General features: G+C 39.7%; 1 protein-coding gene across 2 annotated transcripts in view; it reads left to right on the forward strand.

Annotated features, from left to right (window-relative positions):
- Positions 1-8,843, forward strand: part of DGKH (diacylglycerol kinase eta) — a gene marked incomplete at both ends in the record, with an annotated part of 164,725 nt that extends 155,882 nt beyond the window's left edge. The window contains 4 exons of one of the 2 annotated variants that reach the window (XM_084278141.1): positions 723-842; positions 1,118-1,226; positions 2,598-2,728; positions 8,754-8,843. In XM_084278141.1, the coding sequence (XP_084134267.1) occupies positions 723-842; positions 1,118-1,226; positions 2,598-2,728; positions 8,754-8,843 (450 nt within the window). The remainder of the gene's footprint in view (positions 1-722; positions 843-1,117; positions 1,227-2,597; positions 2,729-8,753) is intronic. The other variant, XM_084278142.1, reaches the window with a different exon arrangement.
- Between the last annotated feature and the right edge of the window lie 11,228 nt (positions 8,844-20,071).

Genomic DNA, 20,071 nt, shown 5'->3' on the forward strand with positions numbered 1-20,071 from the left:
AGTCCCAAGCTTTTTACTCTGCTACCTTTTTCTCTTCCTCTTTGGCCCTCACTGGTGTAGTGTGCTTTTTGTCTCCCATCTCGAGCTGTAATCATGTCCCTCTTTCATGCCTGCTCCCTGTTATTCTCACCCTCTGCCAGCAGCAGTGTCTAGCACCCCATGGAAGGGGGAGTCCATGTATTGTATCGCCACTGGAAGACATTTGGGACTGGAGCATCTTCAGTAAGATCCATCTCCTCTTGACCATGAGAGAGTGATTTATCATGTGAAAACATCTGCAAATAATAACTCAGGGTTACTACCATCTATTAATTTATTCTTTTTAACACCTCTTTTCGTACAGAGACTTTCCAGGGTCTTGTTTTTCTCACCAGGTTTTATCTCCCTTGTGCTGGTAGTTTCCATTTCTAGTGGGTTCTAGTATTGGTGTTACCTGGTAACTTTTAGTCTATGAAGACTCAAGTGTGGTGAACAATGACAGTGATTGACAGTTAGGTCCAGCTGCTCTGCACCAAAAATCTCAGCTATCTCAGTCATCTCTTTGTGGTTGGGATCATACTAAATGTAATATCAGGGTGGTCTGGCCCTTTTCTGAAGGAAAACCTGTTGTAACTGTTCCTTTACACTGACTGCCAAGTAGTCATCTGTTTATAACAACATCTCTAGAATTAAATGTGATAAGAAAATTAAAAATGCTGTTTTTCTGGCCTGTTTATAAACAGCAATTAGAAGCTCCCCATGAAGAACTGCTCTCTGATGCTCTGCACAGCGTGGAAATAGAGTTGAGAAAACTTGCTGAGATACCTTGGCTTTATTATGTTTTTCAACCAAATGATGATGAGGTGAGTTTGATTAATACTTCTCTTGATAGAGAAGACTAATTTAGAATCCATCACGATTTGGAAAGGTGATTTCAGTAGTGGTGCTGGACCCTTTCTGTCTGCTGTGAACAAATTTCTTAGCTAAAGCCTTTTCTTGTGTTTTAGAGTTAAATCCCAGCCTTACTCTTAACAAAAGTGAAGTTTGGTATGAGTTTTTGCCACTTACCATCTCAAGCATGTAATTTCTCTGCTGCTTTCTGTTAATTAAAGGTAACTATGCCTCTTCTTTCCTGCAGGATCCCCCTCTGGATTATGCTAAAAGAAACAACAGAAGTACGGTGTTTCGCATAGTGCCAAAGTTTAAAAAAGAAAAAGTTCAGAAGCATAAGACCAGCCCTCAGCCTGGTATGTGTTTTGAAATTACAAGAAAAATAGTAACTTTGGGGGAAAATACAATATTCTGCGGGTTTGGGGTTTGGTTTGTGGGGTTTTTTAAGACCGGAAATTATGCGCTCAAGAGTAAAGTCAAAGTGAAAAGCAACTAACTGTCATCTTCATTAGGATGGAGATTTCTTTCAATGCGTTTAGAAAGCATTCAGTAGGACCCCAAGGCTTCCAAGCAAAGCAAAAACTACTGGGAAAATATTTAGATAGTTCTGTCATGCAACAGGACCTGTGTCTTTGCTGGTGGTTACAGTTGATTAACTCATAGCAATATAAGTCATAGGTAAACGCTCCAATTCCAGTTTCTCAAGTTAGTTTCAGAAGGTGAGCAGTTGCTTTTATCACACTGGTTTAATTAACCAGTTATTCTGAATTTCAGATGGGTTTTAAGTTCAGTGAGTGAGACAAATCAAACAAAAAGCCACGACAGTCAGTGTTGATTTCTTAATTAGAAGCAGCTGAACAAACTCCACTCTCCTCTCTTCCCACTCTTATCCATGAACTTACTTCCATAAGATGATGTCCAGGAGTTAATCAGTGATCAGATGATCCTAAAATTGTTTCTACAACTTTGTCTTTTTAATGGACAGTTGGTCAAAATCTGCAAAATCTTGCAGCTGTTCAGGCTTTAGATTTCAGATCAGACTTCAGATTTCACTTCATTGTAAAAACTAATCAGCATTGAATGAAGTTGCAAAATTATAGCAATAAGTAGCATAACCTTTTATTTTCAGTAAATGTGGTCTTATTGGGACTAATGTGGGCAACTAACCTTAGAGAACAATGTTTTACAGAGAGCTTATTAATGGGCTGAGTAACACAGTAGCTTAAAGAACACTTGTTGCATTAATTAAGAATACTAGAAAATGTTACTTAAAACTGGACTTGCTTGCTGCCATTGCTATATTTGAGGTATGGCTGATACTTTAACATGTTAATTAGTTTTTGAAGGCTTCCCCTCTCCCTGGATGACTGCTAATAAGTTAATGGTATAAAGCAGAACAACATTAGACTTTGCGTCACTGATCCTAAGATGGTTTAATGTGAATTTGTTGGGACATGAGGTTTTAAAGGCTTTACTGAAGAAACAAGCATGGCTGCAAAGCAAAGAACCCCAACTTTGTTTGTTTAGACACTTTCTCATGTTTACTGCTAACCTGTAACCTGCATGTAAAAAGGAAATTGTCAGTTTTTGTGGAAATGAGACCTCTAACCTTTCCCTTTGCTAGCACGGCAATTCTACTCTGTTTTCCACTCTCTTTGGCCTAACCTTTGCTTGTGATGCATTTGAGCATGTAGAAATTAAGGGGGTTTTGCTCTTAACTTTGGTAGTTCAAAAATGGGGCACAGATGAAGTTGCTGCTTGGCTGGATCTGCTCAGTTTGGGAGAGTACAAAGAAATCTTCATCAGCCATGACATCCGAGGCTCTGAGCTTTTACACCTGGAAAGGCGAGATCTTAAGGTATTTCCTTTGTGCTACTTTTCTGCTATTGACCATTTTCTTTCACAAAACAACAACCAACTTTTCTTCTTTCCCTGCACTTGTTATGTGCTTGTAGCTTGGCTTACACTGTGCAAACATGCAATAAACTAATACGCGCTTGTCCTTTCGCCTGAATTTCTGAAGTGCTGACTTGCACTTGCAACCAAGAGTATCTGTGTTAACCAAAATTTCCTTTTATTAGTTTGGGTTTTTTTTTTTTTTGCACTTTATATGTGGAATGATAGCATTATAGTTTGTGTCAGAAGGCACAGGAAAAGCATGTATGATATCTCACTGACATCGGTGTAATACAGTGTTGTTTTCACGAGTTCACCGTTCCCGTTAAACAGGATCAGTATGGATCAGTTGAAGGTGGTGATAATAATTTTGAATCTCTCTACTGCAAGGTCAGCAGCTATGAGCAGCTAACCTGCTTCAAGTGATATATTGTGTATATATATATTGGATATAGTGCCTGTGAGAGATAAGCAGCTTAATAATTGGAGGCATTGGACTTGCATGGTGTTGGTGTTTGTGTGTCAAAACAGACCTTCACAAAAGGTTTTGTCACCCCTAACCAACCTCTGCCTGATTTTAGCTGTATAGATTTAAAAAAGAACACTTTCTTTTGTCTTCAAAATTGTAAAGCTTTCTTCCTCTGAGGTCAGATTGAAAAGTTTTGCAAGGAGAAATATTAACCTAGCAGTCTGAGGCTGTTATTTGAGCTCGCTGGTCTTTCCAAGTATGACTTAAGTGCATCCATTACATGTATTAGAGGCTATATCTTTGGGGATTCATTACATTACTTTTTTTCCGGGAACTCGGTAGCAGTGAGTTCTTGATAATGTGGTTTGCAACTGCTTTTAGCACATAAGAGAGGAAATAGAATATCATATAAATTGCAAATATTTACATACAGAGTGCAAGTCATCGCTCTGGCCACAGTGCAGTAGTCTCCAGATAGAGGCAATACTTTCATGCAAACGTGCTGTTGTTCATACAGTTTTGTATGTAGTGTGAAATCCTGACATAAGGTGGTGCTTAGGTTGTGTGGCAGTAGAACGCACCTCCTGAAGATAGCTGTGCTTGATACGTACGATGTGTTTAGCTGTTGTGTCTTCCTTTATCCATTGGTATTAGATTCCCTAAGCTTCTTTCTGTAGAAGCTAAATTCCTCTCTTTCAGGATAGTAAGATACCTCCATGCAAAATCTTTGAAATAGAAAACTATGCAAGCAATCCACCCCAGTGTTGCAGTGATGGATGTTGCAGGTCCCTGATCTGAACAAATTTAAAACTTCACTGGGAAACTCAGCATCACACAACGTAACGTATAGGCTTGCTGAAATGTTAACAAATCTTAAAAAAAAATCAGGATGTCAGATTTGTTGGAGTAACTCAGGGTGTGTAATACCCGTTTCAAGCCTGGCATGGCTTCTGGCCATGCATTGCTTCTGGTATGTATCAATTTGACTGCATGCCCAGAAGATGAGCTCTTCAACCAAGTAAATACCTGCAGCAGGGTAATCACCAACTTGTTACCCTGTTGCCATGACACATGCTGAATCAGCATAAATAAAACCCCATCACAAAGGCCTATGCCCTAAAATAGCAGGAAGTTTGTCTTGGAGCCTACACAGAGACAACCTTTTACTGTCCCACCTGTCTCGCGCTGCCTGGAAGCACATATACAAGTGTTCATCAGTAGAGCTACACTCCAGAGTCAACCAAGGGTATGTCCAGTGCTAGCTAGCAGAGGGCTTTCTCTGGGCTCACCTCAACAGAGCTGAGCTTCCAGAGCAGTGATGCTCATAAGGTAGGCCAGGTTTTTGGCCAAGCATGGTTTGAGCTCTGTGTAGCAAGGCTGAATTTAAATAGCTGGGTTTAGCACTTGCCCTGTTCGTTACATACAGGGCACGATCGCTGCAGGGAGGCAACAAAGGAGCCTGCAGATTTTTGACAGGTGACCTGCATTGGTGTCAAGCTGTGTAATGTGGTACCTAAGAAAAGAGGAGCATGTCCCAAACAGCTCTGTTTCCTCCCTTTGGCTATTGAGGCGTGCAGAGGAGTCTTCAGTGCTCTTGTGAGCTATAAGGTGTCCACAGCCTCTCCTCCAGTGCAAGGCTTGTGCTTCCTGCCAAGCTAAATGGGCTCGCCATTGATTGACAATCTCTTAAGTCATGTGCAATTGATTTACCTCTATTACCTCTCATGTCTACAAGAGGAAAAAATCATTGCCTGATTTAATTGCGTGCTCTAGGCACACCTTTCTTTCTGTGGTCAAAAGTAGCAACGAAAAGCAGTACTGAGAAGGATTTGATGAAACTCTCTTCCTCTCCACTCGTCACGGAAACAGATTGATATGTTGACCGAAGAATTGGACACCACTAATTATATTTCTGTGCAGTTTGTGGATCCCATTCTCGGTTATCTCTGTGTGTGGCAACTGGCAAATGGAGGACACCTCCAAGAGGAACCAGATACCTCTCTCCATTCAGCCTCTGCAGTAATATGCTTTCTCTGGTCTCCTATGCCTGATTGATTTACACCCTTATGATTTCCTTTGGCTTTAGGAAAGGCTGGGCAGTGAATTGCAAACTGTGCTGTAGAAATTCTAGAAAGCAAGCTCATCATGATTTTTTAAAAACTTTCTTATACAAACAAACTCCTTGAAAACTAGCTTCTGTTTTTGTCAGACATAAATGCTGGCATTCTTAGCATTGATAACTGTGTTCCTATGCACACAGCTTAGTAACAAACAGAACTGCAACATATTTGATAGGACTAGGGTGACATCTCCTTAGAGCTCCATGGCAATGTTGGTTTCCTTGGAGAAAGGGTTTCCATGCCCCGGTATCAGCTTGATGAGTGGTGCCACTCAGGCTGAGGTCCGTTCTGAGGACAGCAGCATTTCATCTTCTGTGTTTCACAGCAGCACATTATGAAAAAGATCTTGTATGGAAAATGTTTCACAAGATTTGATAGACTTCAGGCTTACTAGATGGCTTTTGACACTTGGAATGCAAGTAAGGGTAGGTTTCTCATCTGGAAGATGTTAAAATTACAGAGTGTTTATATAAATTGTTTGGTAGTATTACATTGGTGATGCGCTTGGCCAAAATCTGTGGGGCAAACCTGGAATAAATGGGTTCTTGGCTAAGCAGACAGGCAATCACCATAATATAATGCAGATGAAGAAGTTCTGAAAGCTGCTCCAAGTATTTTCATCAGCTTTTTCTTGCCAAAACTTTTTTTTTTCTTTTTTTAGAATCTTTTGACCCTTACCTGCTGACGGCCTAGAGATGGCAAAGCGGGTAGGGAGAGGAGGAGAGGTGATCCAGTAGTCTTAAGTACATAGCTGGAGAAAAAGAAAGGCCATTCTTTTCCCCAGACCCTGGCTAGAGACTTGCCTTAAAAATGATATTTTAGAAAAATTGAATTTTTGTTAATTAGGTATTAATTACACATGCAGCTTATGATGAAACTCATCTTGCTTTTTGAATGATGCATGATATGCTGCTGGACTAGTTGGAGATGCCTGCAAACTCCCCTGCTTCAGTAGTAAACAGAATGCTAGATAGCATCTAGTGTCAGGAATGCAGAAATCTTAGTTTCCTCCAACCCAAACTATTACAGAAGCATAAAAATTAAGTGTTTATTGTGTCTGCAGGTTTCTTTTGTGGTTTTGTTTTTTTTTTTTTTTCTCCTGGATGTGTGACAGAATTTATCAAAGGGGTCCTAAAAATTGTGGTGAGGCTCTTCTGAGACTTGCTGTTCTGATCTACATTACAGCAACTTCAGCTGGAATGGAAATAAAACCAAAATCTTCTGTCTCTGAACCATAGGTGTTGATGATGCTTTGTAAAGATTGGTGGAAAAAGTGGCTGAGTTTTCTGGGAATTTCATAATATGATTCTTTCCTCTGATCTTTGTAGTCTGGCAGCATCTCCCTATGTTGGTTATTCAACAGAAGTTCTTCTACTCATGAAAAATGCTTGTTCTGAAGAATTTGCATGTTCTTAACCTTTAACACATGTATGGCTTCTGGTGGTTTGGAAAGTATCTTTATGGGTTTTTCCTTATGTAGAATTTCCTCCACATAGCAACTAGGCTATTTCAGTAGTTTCAATACTTGTGGTTATTTTTAATTCACTGGAAAATTAAGTTTAGAATGAACAAGAAAATACTCTCCAAATCTAGAGAAGTTAAATATTACTGTCATTGTGAGTGGCACAAATTTTAACAAGTACTAGTTACCACTCAATTCTTTTAACTTAAAAATTAGTACAACTTTATTTATATATTTATTTATTTTTTTTATAAGTGAGATGACCATGTGTGAGCAGGACCAAAAAAATAAATTGATGCTATGTGGAAAATTAGAAGGGTTTCTTTTTTTTTTTTTTTTTTTTAGATGGGTTGGTGAACAGCACTTGATTTGGGGACTTTTATGAACATGTCTTGAAGTCTTGAACCCTAACACCTTTGTGCCACAGCACTGCAAATGATGGTCATGTATTTAATAGCACTGATAGTTTTCAACTGAAGAAACGATCAGGCTTTTTTCTTCTCTAATGTAACCAGAATTCAGTCTTGACTCTCTGAAAACTACTCCACCTGTTTAATCTGTGCTGTGCTACCTTCACCATAAATTGATTTGTGCCAATCTTATCCCCCTGTCTTGTTTTGGAGAAATGCAAAATGAATTGCATGCTAACACTTTTAAGTAGGGCAAAATGCCAATTATTTCATTTGGTTTTGCTTTTCACTCTGTATAAGAATAACGATTTCAAGCTCCTTTATTAATGGTCCCTTTTTAATGTCTTCGTAATGGACAGTCTTCCTGTTAAAATGAAAGGGTTTCTGTTTCAGAAGGATGAAGTGAAAGTTTACAAAGATTTTTTCATTTACTCGCAATCGTACTTACTATAAGGTTTCTGCCACAAATAACTAATGTTTGGACCTGCCACTTGCTCAGCATCAAAGCTGGGTTTTCCAGATAGCAGAAGCAGATTTTCATTCACCGAACTGAGCTGAAAATTCATCAGTGCAGTTGGGGATCATTAGCACAGCCGGGCATCCTGTTCTGCTTCTCTGACCATAGGACCGGTCAAAATTGAAAAAGGATGCTGCTAAAGCTGTTGTTAAAGCTGGGAGAGGTCTGCTGCAAAATCTTCTTGTCTGTTGTCACTCATGAGGAGATGGGTCCCAGAAACCAGTATCAGAAATGTTTCCGCTCGTGTGTTTGCTTTGCTGGTGGCTACGAGGGGATTAACGCTTGTGCTTTTTACATTTTCCTTTGGGAAGTAACTTTTCGTGTTTCTGGGAATTTTTCTTCCAGCTCTCTAATGGGGAATATCTTTGTTAGAAGAGGTAACCTTTTTTGAAGTGAAAAAACAATGCTAGACCTATTCTATTGCTCTCTAAAGGGAAGTTGTCCTACATGCCTGTAGCCATTACACCCACATTCCCTCGAGAATCCGGGGAAGTGTGTGTTTGTTGGTTAAAACAGACATTATAGGGCCTCAAATCAAGTGACATTGCTGGACAGAAGCTCTAATCCATCACATCTTACAAGCAATTGATTGCTATATTAGAGAGGAGGGGGAGATTGTTCTTTTTTTTCCTTTTTCTTTTTTTTTTTGCCAGAAATTGTGAGAGGTTTTTGTGTTTAGAAGTCAAGTGAGAGATGTTTTTGACAGATATTACAGTACCTTGGGTTGTCATTAGTGCAGGTAAGTAATCTTCTGTCTGCAAGACAGGGAGGGATTCATTGTATGCTCTAAGCAATTTTTTTGTCAGGCAACACTTGCTAGGGCTATAGAACTTTTCCTGGTTAACGTTGATTGCAATGAGCACATTTTTTGACATCTGTTGCATGACTGGATCATAATCACCAGGGTGGGTGTTTTCCTTTTTGTAAATAAACTTTCACCTTTTTTCTTTTTCTCTTTTTTCTTTTTTTTCTTTTTTTTTTTCTCCCTCTCTTTTTAAAATTTCTGTAGGACCTGGGGATAACGAAAGTGGGTCATATGAAGCGAATTCTCCAGGGAATTAAAGAGCTCGGCAAGAACACCCCTTTGCCTGAAGTGTAATTATGCTGGTGCTCTCCCTAGCGAGGAGAAGGGAAAGTTGCTGGAGAAGCAAAGCTGTCGCAGGCACTTCGCTGTCCTTGTAGTTTACTCTGTGGAAGCAAAAGCCCAGGTGTGTTTGTACAGGCTAGTATCTCTGAATTCTTGTCTGGTGAAGAGCTTGCTGCGAGAGTACAAAAGGATTTGTGCCAAAAAAAAAACCCCAACCCCAAACAAACAAACAAGGAGAAGGTGATACTTTCTGTGAAGATGGTCTCTTGGTCTGCAAACGTGGCCAGTTTGGATAAGCTTGGTGTGTAAATCGATTGGTTTGAGGTGAACTGCGCCGACTGGAAAACATAATTGAGAAGGGATCGCTTTGCTTACATGCAGCTCAGTATGCCTGTCTTTACACTGCAGCAAGATACCCCTCTACAGCAGGAGGTTCTCTGGTTGTCCTTCCGGGGGCACGGCGTGGTAAAACCTCCTTTGCGAGAGACCCGAGAGGTTTGGGAGGTTGAACGGGCGAGCCCAGCAGTGCCGCAGGTACCCAGCGCTCACTGGCCAGGCGGACGGGGGGAGAGATACCTTGTGATACCATGAATGCAAACTGTACTGCATGGTGTGCCTGCCTGAGTCGTCGGTTGTTCTGTTGCATGACACAGCTGATACTTTAAACACTTGAACAACTTTTATATGGGTTTGAATGAGATTTAATTTATTACTACTTGAGTATCTTCTTTTGGGTTTTTTTTCTCTCTCTTAACCCCCCCTCCCTTCCCCTTTTCCCTCCCCAGTTTCAGGCACTTTTCTATTCTTCAGTGTTGTGTTATGCCTAAAATGTGTTCTATGGCAAAGGACGTGTGGGTGTGGAAACTTAGCGTTTGTGCCATATTCAGCAGATTATATGCATTATATAGGATTGAAACACTGTACAGTTAAGATTTTTAAATATACCGTGTACAGAAGGTATATCAGGTAACTAACTTATGAGTATTTTTGAAAGACCGGTACCTCACAAAAATATCAATTGGCTTCCTGCATGGAAAGTGATAAGGAGTTTTCTCATGGTGCGTTTCAATGTAGTTAATTCAGTTGTCATAAACATCTGTAGCATATTTGAACTTTTTAGGCACTAATGGTTTTATTTATTCTGTTGTTCAAAAAGCAAGTTGAAAGATGAATGAAAAATTTTTTACAGGAAAATTTGTTTTATTTATCTTACCTAAGAAGAGTTTGAAAATGTAGCAGCTGATTTGATTTTTGTGGGGTAAGCTTTTACTCATTACCAATTTACTATTAATTTAAAAATGTCTCTGTATGCATTTCTTTACTAAGGCATCAATTTGTTTCTAGTCAGCACTCTTATGTCGGTAGATCATAAAAGTTTAAAAAAAACCCAAACTCTAAGGTTTTACACTATGCATGCAAAAATGAGTCACATGCAAGATAGTAATCTGTGAGTGTTAACAGGTTAAAAAATGGAAACCACCTTTGTTCAGGAATTGTGTTAGACCACAGCTTGTAATGTTATTTACAGTTTACTTAAAGAAAACATATCTTCATAATTGAATTTCCTGATTAATTTTTCACAAAAATATTATTCTAGTAGAAAAATCATTTGCATATATATCTATATATTTAAGAAAAACTACTTAAATGTTTGACATGAGATGATATTACACCACCTGCCAGAAAACTTGCACAGGATCCCTGTCTCCTTGCTGTTTCTAACAATGTGTCATTGTGGCACGAGGAACACTTGACTTAAGCTTTTATTTAACCGAGTAACATTGACATTTCTTGCAGGATAAAGAGGATCTTAATATCTATGTATCATTTCCTCACAGGCAGCAGAGTAAGGTTTTATTTGTTTTGTTGGTTTTTCTTTTTCCAAAAGCTTATTTTCTCATTTTAAAGGGGCCAATGTCAAGTGCTGCATCCTGGTTTTGCCCTCCCTTTCTCATGAGTGCAATGGGAATCATCTCTTGGAAAGTAGATGGGAATCATCTAATCATCCTTTGGAAAATAAAATCTATTCCCCTCATTGTTTTATTGCCAAAAAAAAAAAATAAATCAAAAGGGAAAACCAGGCTTCATTTATATCCAATTATAGTACTACATCCTCTTGCTGCTGTAGGTTCAACAGGCACCACTGTGGGAGCTCTGTGGACATAATTGATTTTTCTGGCAAACAAATGAAACCATAGAATCATAGAATATCTGGTTGGAAGGGACATGAAGGATCACAAAAGTAAAAGGCTGTGTTCCATTTGGGTTTCATTAAAAAAGAAACTAAATTCCATTTGCCAAGTGCCATGATTTTCATGCTGTTGTATGAAAAGCACTTGCAAACAATGGGATGTTAGGCAAAAAATGGAGATTTCTCTTTTTTTAATGTGCTTGACATTCACCCCTTTAATGATGTTCAGATAGCATCTGCCAAGCCTTTGCAAGTTGTATTTCCTTCTCTCTTTGTTTCTCCCTAAGCTACACTACATTTTTAATGTGTGGCAGCTTATCAACGCTACAGTAGACTACGTAGTTAATCTTCCTGGTTGATTTAAGGACATAATACATGGAAGGACTTTGTTTCCTTTCCTGACTGTATGATACACTCTTTACAACTTTCAGCTTTGCTGTATGCAATGTGTTTAGATGGGCTGTGGCACAGGATCTCTTCGGGTTGCTGTAGAGGTCTGTGGTGAATATATAAAAACCACGAGCTGCTTTTATGCAGGGAAGATGGCCAAGTGATGTTTGTAACACAACATTAAGACACTCCTCAAATTACCTCAGTACAGGACAACTGATCTATTGTCTATATAGTTCATTTTTTCTAAGTGACCACCAAAGAATTTAACTTTGATTGTCCTAAGCAGAAGGGTTTGGTTTTTTAAATGTGCAAGTAGGAAAAAAAAATTGTAAGCATCATTTGTGCTGTTATTTACTAGATGCCCAGGAGAGCAAATTTTATGCAACTCTATGCCTTAGACTTGGTGTTGGCTACCAATTCCAAATGCACCTGACAAGGACGCTCCAAATATTAGAGAGTTTCTCTGCTGAGGTCATAGGTTGTGTTTAGTGATGTGGCTTTTCTAAAGAAACACTTTTGAACACAGTGTTGCTATCTCATGATTACTGTAATTTCCAATTATTGGGGTATTTCCTTCCTTACTGCTGTCAAAGTCTCAGGTCCTGGAACTAAGGACATACATAGTTATATTTAAAATGAACTGAATTCTTCATGATGTTTGAATTTCTTCACAGCACACATCCTAATATTTCAACAAAAGTAAGGTAAACACATCCCCTAAAAGTAATTTTTTTTTTTTTTTTTTAGAAAACAAGTTATCCCAACAATTTTCACGAAGCTGATTCCACATGCTGGTTTTATCAAGAAAAATATATCAATCACTGCCCAAAGTTCGCTAAATGAACTTTTTTTCTTTCCCCCCTAGTTGAATACACTTAATTTCTGTGGTCAGTCAGCATACCCTGAAATCTGAAAGGAAGGAATACTGGGCGATCAGCATATATTTTTTAAGTGGTTGGTATTCCTATAGATGAAACTCCCTACGCTGCAGAAAGAGGAGGAGGAGAAATGTGTGTTTTAAAATGGCAGCAGATCGCTACGCGCATGTTTCTGTTTCACCATTTTCAAACAGCATTCTTCCAGCTTACTGTATTCAGTCTTGCCTTTCTGGTGCCCAATGCCTTCTTCTGAGAAACCTAATGAAATCAGCCAAACTCGTGGTTGTAGGGGTTTTTTTACAATACTTTTAAAGAAAAAAACTTGTTAAAAAATGAAAATTTTTATATGATGGCAACTGCAATTTTTCTCTATGATACTGCAAATTTTCTCTGTGATAAATTTCTACATATTTCCCCTTTACCACTATTTTTTTGTCCTGACTGTCTTGCTCTTTCAAAGAAAAATCTTTTAAACTTGTGGAAGAACAGCAAAATATAAAGGATGTGATCAAAAGTCTTCCCAGACTCTTTCAATCCATTATCTCTTACTTGCAGACTGGAGTAAATATGCTTGGTCCTGTAAATAATAAATAGAAATCATCTTTGTCTCTCCATCCCTGCCCAAAGAAATTCAGACTGCAGTGTTGTATAACTGTAATTCAAGCAAGATTAATTGATTTTTTTTTAATAATGGCCCATTTCATATTTCCCTATGCCTTTTTGTAGAGAAAGAGATAATCTGCCAATTTTGACTTTTTAATTGAACTCAGCATTGCTAATTCACTTAATGAAAATTTCGTAATGCCTTGATAATGAACAGATTTCATTTCAAGGATAAAATGTGGGGTTTTTAATGTGTCCAGTCTTCCTTTCTGGAAGGCTGGCAGGAGACCTGTTTCACATGTAGTGGAAAATTAAAATATAAGGCAAATATGAGAGGCTGTTCCAGAGTGCTACTTGAAAAAGAGATGTAAACCTACCTACTGTAGATAGATAATTCTGCAGTGGACTTGTAAAACATAAAAAAAAACAAACCCACAGTGACTCCTTTATGCTCGATGCTTCCCAGTGATGATTGTGTTACTGATGTTTACTACTCCGTTGCGCTCCCTGTGCCCTTAAGTATTAAGTTCCTGCATCTAAGTGTGACAGCTCTGGTAACTAACAATCAGCAGTGCGAGAAGTCTTAGAGGATAACCAAGCTGGAGCAATACATTTAGCTTACAACCACCTTGTCGCTCATGTGAGTGCCACAGAAAATTATATGAGCAATTAAAAATGTTTTGGCTTTTTTTTTACCCTAATAGCATAGGTACCTGTCAACTGCAGCATCCTGAGTGTTAATGTTTATCCCATGGGCTTCACCCAGGTGGAAGAACTTTTTCACAGTGAGGGTGACAGAGCCCTGGGACAGGCTGCCCCGGGAGGTGGTGGAGTCTCCTTCTCTGGAGATATTCAAGACGCGCCTGGACACCTACCTGTGCAGTATGAGCTAGGGAGCTGCTTTGGCAGGGGGCTTGGACTCGATGATCTCTTGAGGTCCCTTCCAACCCCTATGATTCTGTGATTCTTCCTTTTTTGTTCTTTTATTCTGTTTTCACAGATAGTATATTTTGTGATGGGATTTTCATATCATCCGGGTTTGATGCTGCTACTTCTAACTGCAAAGATTAAATGTTTGCAGGAACTGCACATGACTGTATTGCTGTCTAAAGTAAACAGAGGAGTTTTTGGTGACTTGAGGGAGCTGAGGCATTTGGACAGGACTTTAAATGTCTCTGCTGTCTCTTCAGAGAGGAATGGTAGTGTCAGCAGGATTGATAAAGCTTCATTTGGTAATTATCAATAGAAGATACTTACTAGTCGTGTGAATTCCTGCATTTATATATAGAATATATTGTGGAAATTGATCTTTTTTAAAAAAAGAAAAAAAAATATTCTAGTTCTTTTCTACTACTGTTGCATTAGATTTAACAGCTCTGGTAACAGTCAGCTTGCGTACTTGCAATGCTCGTTTCTGTGCCATGCAGAAGCCCAGTCTGTTTCTCAGAAATTATATTCCATTTGGAAGCCATCTGGAACCTTTTCAGGAGACTATTCCTGTAGGCAGTTGGAGTGAATATCGAAATTCATAGCAACTTCTGTAGGCTTAATACTGATTGCCCCTGGCCCGCATTCCTTTAACCAGAATAATGGTTTTGAAAGTCGCGGTTTTTTTCGGCCTGTAGAATTAAACTTCCAACATCATCCCCTCATGCACTGCAAAAAATAAAATATTAGCACTGTTTACACTTTGGCAAGCTAGGAAAATGCCAGTAGTGACAGATATGATAGTATTCCTGGGCAAATTGTAAGGAAATTAACAGCTGAGGTTTAAGGCCTACTGCCTTCTAAGCAGTCAACATTAAATTCATGTATTTCCCTGGTAGGATTGCACACATCTATTTTAAATAACTGAAGACTTTGTGGCCCAGTTGACAGAAACACTTTTTTATATAAGCTCCTTGATGGGATTTTGAGTTCTTGTAACATATTGCTTATAATAGTGAGGGCAGAAGAAGCTGGTGCATAATTTATGTCTCTACTAATGTTCCCATGCTGCTTCCCAGCTGCTTGGCAAGATGAGACCCTCGCACATGTCACCCATGTCCTGTCGTGTCCCCCAAGCCTCCATTTCTGTTCATAAGAGCTGGACAGGTGATCTAGGAAAAAAGTTGTAGGATGCTCCAGGAGATCTTTATTGACCAGGGCTTTAGCCTGGCACAGCCGTGGTGCACCAGAATCTTTAAAGTTATACTTTCCAGTGAAGTGGTGTTCACATTGGCATGCCACTTACAATTGACACTAGCTCCTGCTGTGCCCTTTGTAAGAGGAGTTTTGACTAGCTGCACCAACTGCATAAGAACTCTGAAAATACTAGAAATTTTGGTATCTGTTAGTAGGCCAAGTCTGCAAGTGAGTCAGCTGTGAGGAGAAATATATTTGTGGTATGGTTGAAAGATTAGCATTAGGATTGAAGAGATACTGAAGATAAAAAAGCAATATAGTACAAATTGGAAGTCATTTGAATTATTTTTTTTTTGCCCAAATGGAAACGATTCTGTTAGGAAGCTGTGGTTGATAACTACATAATGCTAGAGCATGTGAACCAGAAGGTGAAACCAGGAAGAAATGACCTAAAAAATAAAATTAGTAGATTTTTTTTTTCATGTGAAAAGCAGAAAATAAAATCCCCACAGTTTGCCAAATCCCTGTGCGTATTTAAAGGGAATTAGCATTTTAAGGCCTACTTTTATTAAAGTGTTTACTGGATAGAAAACATTTTAGTTTCATTAATAACCTGGCAAAGTTATTAATGAGGAAAGAGTTAGAGATATGACTATGTTTTTCTCCCCAGATTAATTGAAGTGAGCTCTGTTGGGGGCTACTAATTCTCTTTGCAGTTACAGTCAATTATGATGTGAATGGAGAGGTTGAGGAAAGCCCTTCAAAGCTGCTGGGTCTTGCTTTGCAGTGAGGGAGAGCACGTGTGCTGGAGTAATAGGGCTCTTAATGAGAACTTTAAGACTGTAAGATTTTTCTGCTGGGACAGTTTTATGAAGATTTGCCACGAGCGGGCAGGTATGTGGATACTCACCAGGAAGGTTTCTAGCAGCACTGACCTCTCACAGGATGCGATCTCCCTCTATTGAAATAGGCTTGGCCAGATTTCAGAGGATTTTCTACAGGCATCTGTCACTTGTGGTGTCCATACTTCATCTCCTGGTTTCCCGACTCCTTAAAATGTGTGCTTTGAACAACACCATCGTTCTTGTATGACAAAAATTACTGTTTTCCCCCTTAAAAAACACAGCTTGTGAACCTGTCCTGAAAATAATTTCATTAGCCACTCTCTTACATCATGTCCTTTGAATCCTAAATGAGCTGAAATGTGGGACCTCCCTCGAGCTGCCAGTTACCTAATAGTTTAGTTTGCTGGGGCTTGTATGTTCAGCAAGCAGCAGCAAATGTGTCAAATAGCAAGATAACATTCACAGCAGAGGATGAGATGTGCAGTAGGTGGGATTTATATGTAAGGAAGAGATTGAGGCGCTTCAGAGCTGAAGAGGCCCTGATCTCTGCACCTGATGTCTCTTCCTTTTTCATTACTGTCAGCACATGCAAATCATTTGATGACCTCCAATAGTAGAAGCTCCCTGTCTTAGCTCCTGTCTCACCATGGCAGCAAACATATTGGTTACTAGTAACAAAGCTTCTGGCTGTCACAGCTGTACATTCAGAGTGGGTATCTTTACATGCCCAGCTCTGTGGAATTGCGTGAATGTGTTTGTAGCGAATGTTGTGGCATTTAAGAAATGTCATCTAAAGGTATTTTAAAGGTCCCAAGAAGTTCCCAGCCCAACACGAGTGATGTCTCTCATTGTCCCTTGGAGTAATGCTCCAGTTAAGTGCAGCTCTTGGTTAATTCTGTAGTAACATCCTCTTACCTGCGAGAATGGCTGCATAAAGCACACGTGGAAGTGTCGCGGAGATGCGACGCAGTGTTGTTTTCAGCATAACTCGTGTGAGGGTCAGAATTGTGTTTTGTAGCAAAAGGCTGAAACACACGATTCCCATCCCATTAAAAAGAAAAAAAAACCCAACCAAACAACATATTCAGTGGTAAATGAAAACATCTAGTGCGGTTTGTGCTGGTTCAGGTAAAATTCTCTCAGTAGTTTCTGCCCTTCGTTTCCCGTGCTTGCTCCGTGGGAGAACCCATCGCAGACGTAGAGATCTGCCCGGGCGCAGAGGCGTGCTCAGCTGCAGGCACCACCGTGGTTCCCCTTGGAGGCTCCTCACGTGTCTTAGTTTTAGCAGTTACGTGTAAGCCTACAAAGGGCTCCAGTAGGTAGGAACTCCTCCTCGCTTAAAAGCTGTCACCAGGCGGACCATCAGGAGGCTTCTAAATGCCATCCCTATGGGTGTTGTTCCCTTCCCCGTGCTGGCGGGCGCGTGTGTGTGTGTATGTAGTGTGTAGCTTGCGGCGTGTATGTGTGCACACCTGTACATAGAGATGTATATACGTACCCTGGTTTTGCCCAATGTAACGACGCCAACTTGTGTGTAGAGCCAAAAAAAGACTTAAGACTATACAATGCTTGAGATGCTGCATTGTTTTTATTATAATATTTTTTATATCAGATGAATTGCAGGATGTTTACAGATGCTTATTAATATTTAACTTATACAATAGAGTGGCGGGATGTTTGTGATTGTTGTCAGCTGAAGAACTGTATACGATTCTGGGTGAAATTTTGGCTTTGTTGACATCCTTGGCAAAACTCCCATTGATCTCACTGGGGCCAAGATTAAACCCCTCTGAATTTATTGTTTACCGGCTATTTTCCTACTGTGATGATTTTTTTAAACGAGTGAAATGTATTTATTTGTTTTTTTTCTTCCCAATGTGAAATCTGCAGTTGCTATTTGGAATTTTCTACAGAACCTGTGAATTCCAACAGAGGTGGGAATACACACCTCAGAGAGTGTACAGCCTTTTTCATTGGTCTGGTCCTCGACTGTGTCTAAGAAAATACCTTCTAAAATAATTTTTGTAAGATTTAATACAGAATCTTCTAATAACAGATCACCTTCCATTCCTTTCTGCAAAGAGGGTGTGTGGCATGGCAGGTGAAAGTCACGAATTATTTATTGATTAATAAACACCTGTCGTGGCTGTTTTGTGTATCTTCAGATTTCATACAGCTCACCTGTCTCTGCAGGTCTGGAATGAGACACTTGAAGTACCTTATCCAAAAGTACCTTATTAAGGAAAAAAAAATGGTATATAGTACATGGCTTTAAACTTCTCACCCAGACATGGAGGTATCTTCGGAGCCAGTCCGTAGCATGATTCTTTTAATATTTCATGGATGAATAAAATTAGGAAAATATTAAGGCAAACCAGAAAACTGCTTGATATTAGAAAAATCAATTGTTTAGGGACAGAAGGATCAGTTCTGTAATAGCACCAGGGAGGAAAAGTACCATAATGCAGCGCTTCCTAAATCCTTTTCCAGGGTCTCTTTTAATTGTGCGTGCTCTAAGTATATTCTTCCTGCAAAAAGACACAAGGCTGTGAAACAGCCAAGTAAATGCATCTTAATTTCTTCATCTAAGGCTAAAAATACCATTTTCAATCAAGAGCTGTCGTGCACTTTGAAATATATTTGTCTGGGACAGGAGAGTTTCTATCCATTGTAGATAGTCATCCCAGGGATGCAGTAGGATCTGTAAAATGAGGTAGTTACGCCATTGTCATCCAAAGCTGAAGAAATAGCTTGCCAGCCTGATTTCCCCCAGGAGACTCTTCCTGAAGACATCTGTGCCCACCACTCCCAGAAGTCTTTTTGCTGTAATATTGTTTTAAGAAAGGATCACATTCAGCTTCCTACCCTTCCCCTTGCTAATAAGGAAGGAAGCTTGCACCTTGGTTGAACTTCCCAGGAGTTTGTTGGCTATAGAAACAGACCTCAAAAGAATAAACAGTCCAGGCAATCAGTAGGCTCGTGGAGGATACACAGGCCTCTGCCTGGGCTCACTAGTCTGCCAATGTGGAGCCGATTACAGGTTTGAGGGGGGGGGAAACAGCTCCTATTGTGCTCCTGTTGGTTATCAGCAGGAGCTGATGGGTGTCCGAGCGAGCAGACAGTGTTCCTTTTGCACGTTGGTCAACTTTCTATAATTGTAATCAGGACGGGAGTTCAGGACACACCGTTATGTGCCTGAAAGGCCGGGCCAAGCAGAGGATGTGCGAGGAAATGAGGAGGAAGTGGCCGGAGGTCTGGATTCTGCCTTTAGTTTCCTGCCGCGCGGAGCTGGTGCAAGACTGGGAGGCAGCTCAGTTGACCTGTGCGTGCCTCTCTTTCTCCACCCGTGGGAGTAAGGATGCCCACCACCTTTGCACAGCCCTCTCCCCACGCCCCTGAGACCTATAGGAGAGCAGTGGTGTGTGTATACGCGGCTGAGTCTTACTGACACTGTTGTATGTGGTATGCATCGATGACTTCTATCCATAACACTGCAAAAACTGCTTTTCCTGGTTTCAGTGCTGACTCCCCAATGACCTACGGTGTTCTGGGCGGTCAGTTCTGAAGCTCAGCGGTCGCTCTAGCTCTTACACACGTAGCGGGCTCTGTTTGCTGCAAAAACGAGTCAAACTTTAAACTGCCTGACAAAACTTGCCAATGAATTATATCTAACAGAGCAGGGGTGTAACTTTTGGCTTTATTTACTTGTAATAATGGTAAGGAACAGTGAATTTTGTTTGTTTACATACTGTTTACAATGGCACAGTTTTATTTTTAATATATATAAAAAAAACCCAATTGAGGTATTTATTGCATATACTATTTTAAAGATGTTTTATGTGTTTTCACCTTTGGAATATATTGTTACATTTCCTTGTACAGATAATTTGGGTGGCTTTGTTAATATAGTTAGTAATTTTTATGACTACTAAGTGACCAGTTTTCCGTGCCTTTTTATTGTCGGATGCATGATTACATATTTATTATTGTATGGAAGTCACTGAGATGTGTATTTTTGTATTCTGCTGGAAGCAATGGTTGATTTTATTGTACATGATATGAGATGCCTTCCATAATGGGCACTCGTATGAGATCTTCCTTCTCAAATAAACAGAATGCATTCAATGTGTTTACGTCCTTGAACTCTTTCTGTGTCTGGAAATCCTTGAACATCACAACACTGAGTTTTAGGCGTTATCCACTCAA

The sequence above is a fragment of the Gallinula chloropus genome (genome assembly GCF_964237585.1).
Source record: "Gallinula chloropus genome assembly, chromosome: 1".
NCBI classification, from domain to species: Eukaryota; Metazoa; Chordata; class Aves; order Gruiformes; family Rallidae; genus Gallinula; species Gallinula chloropus.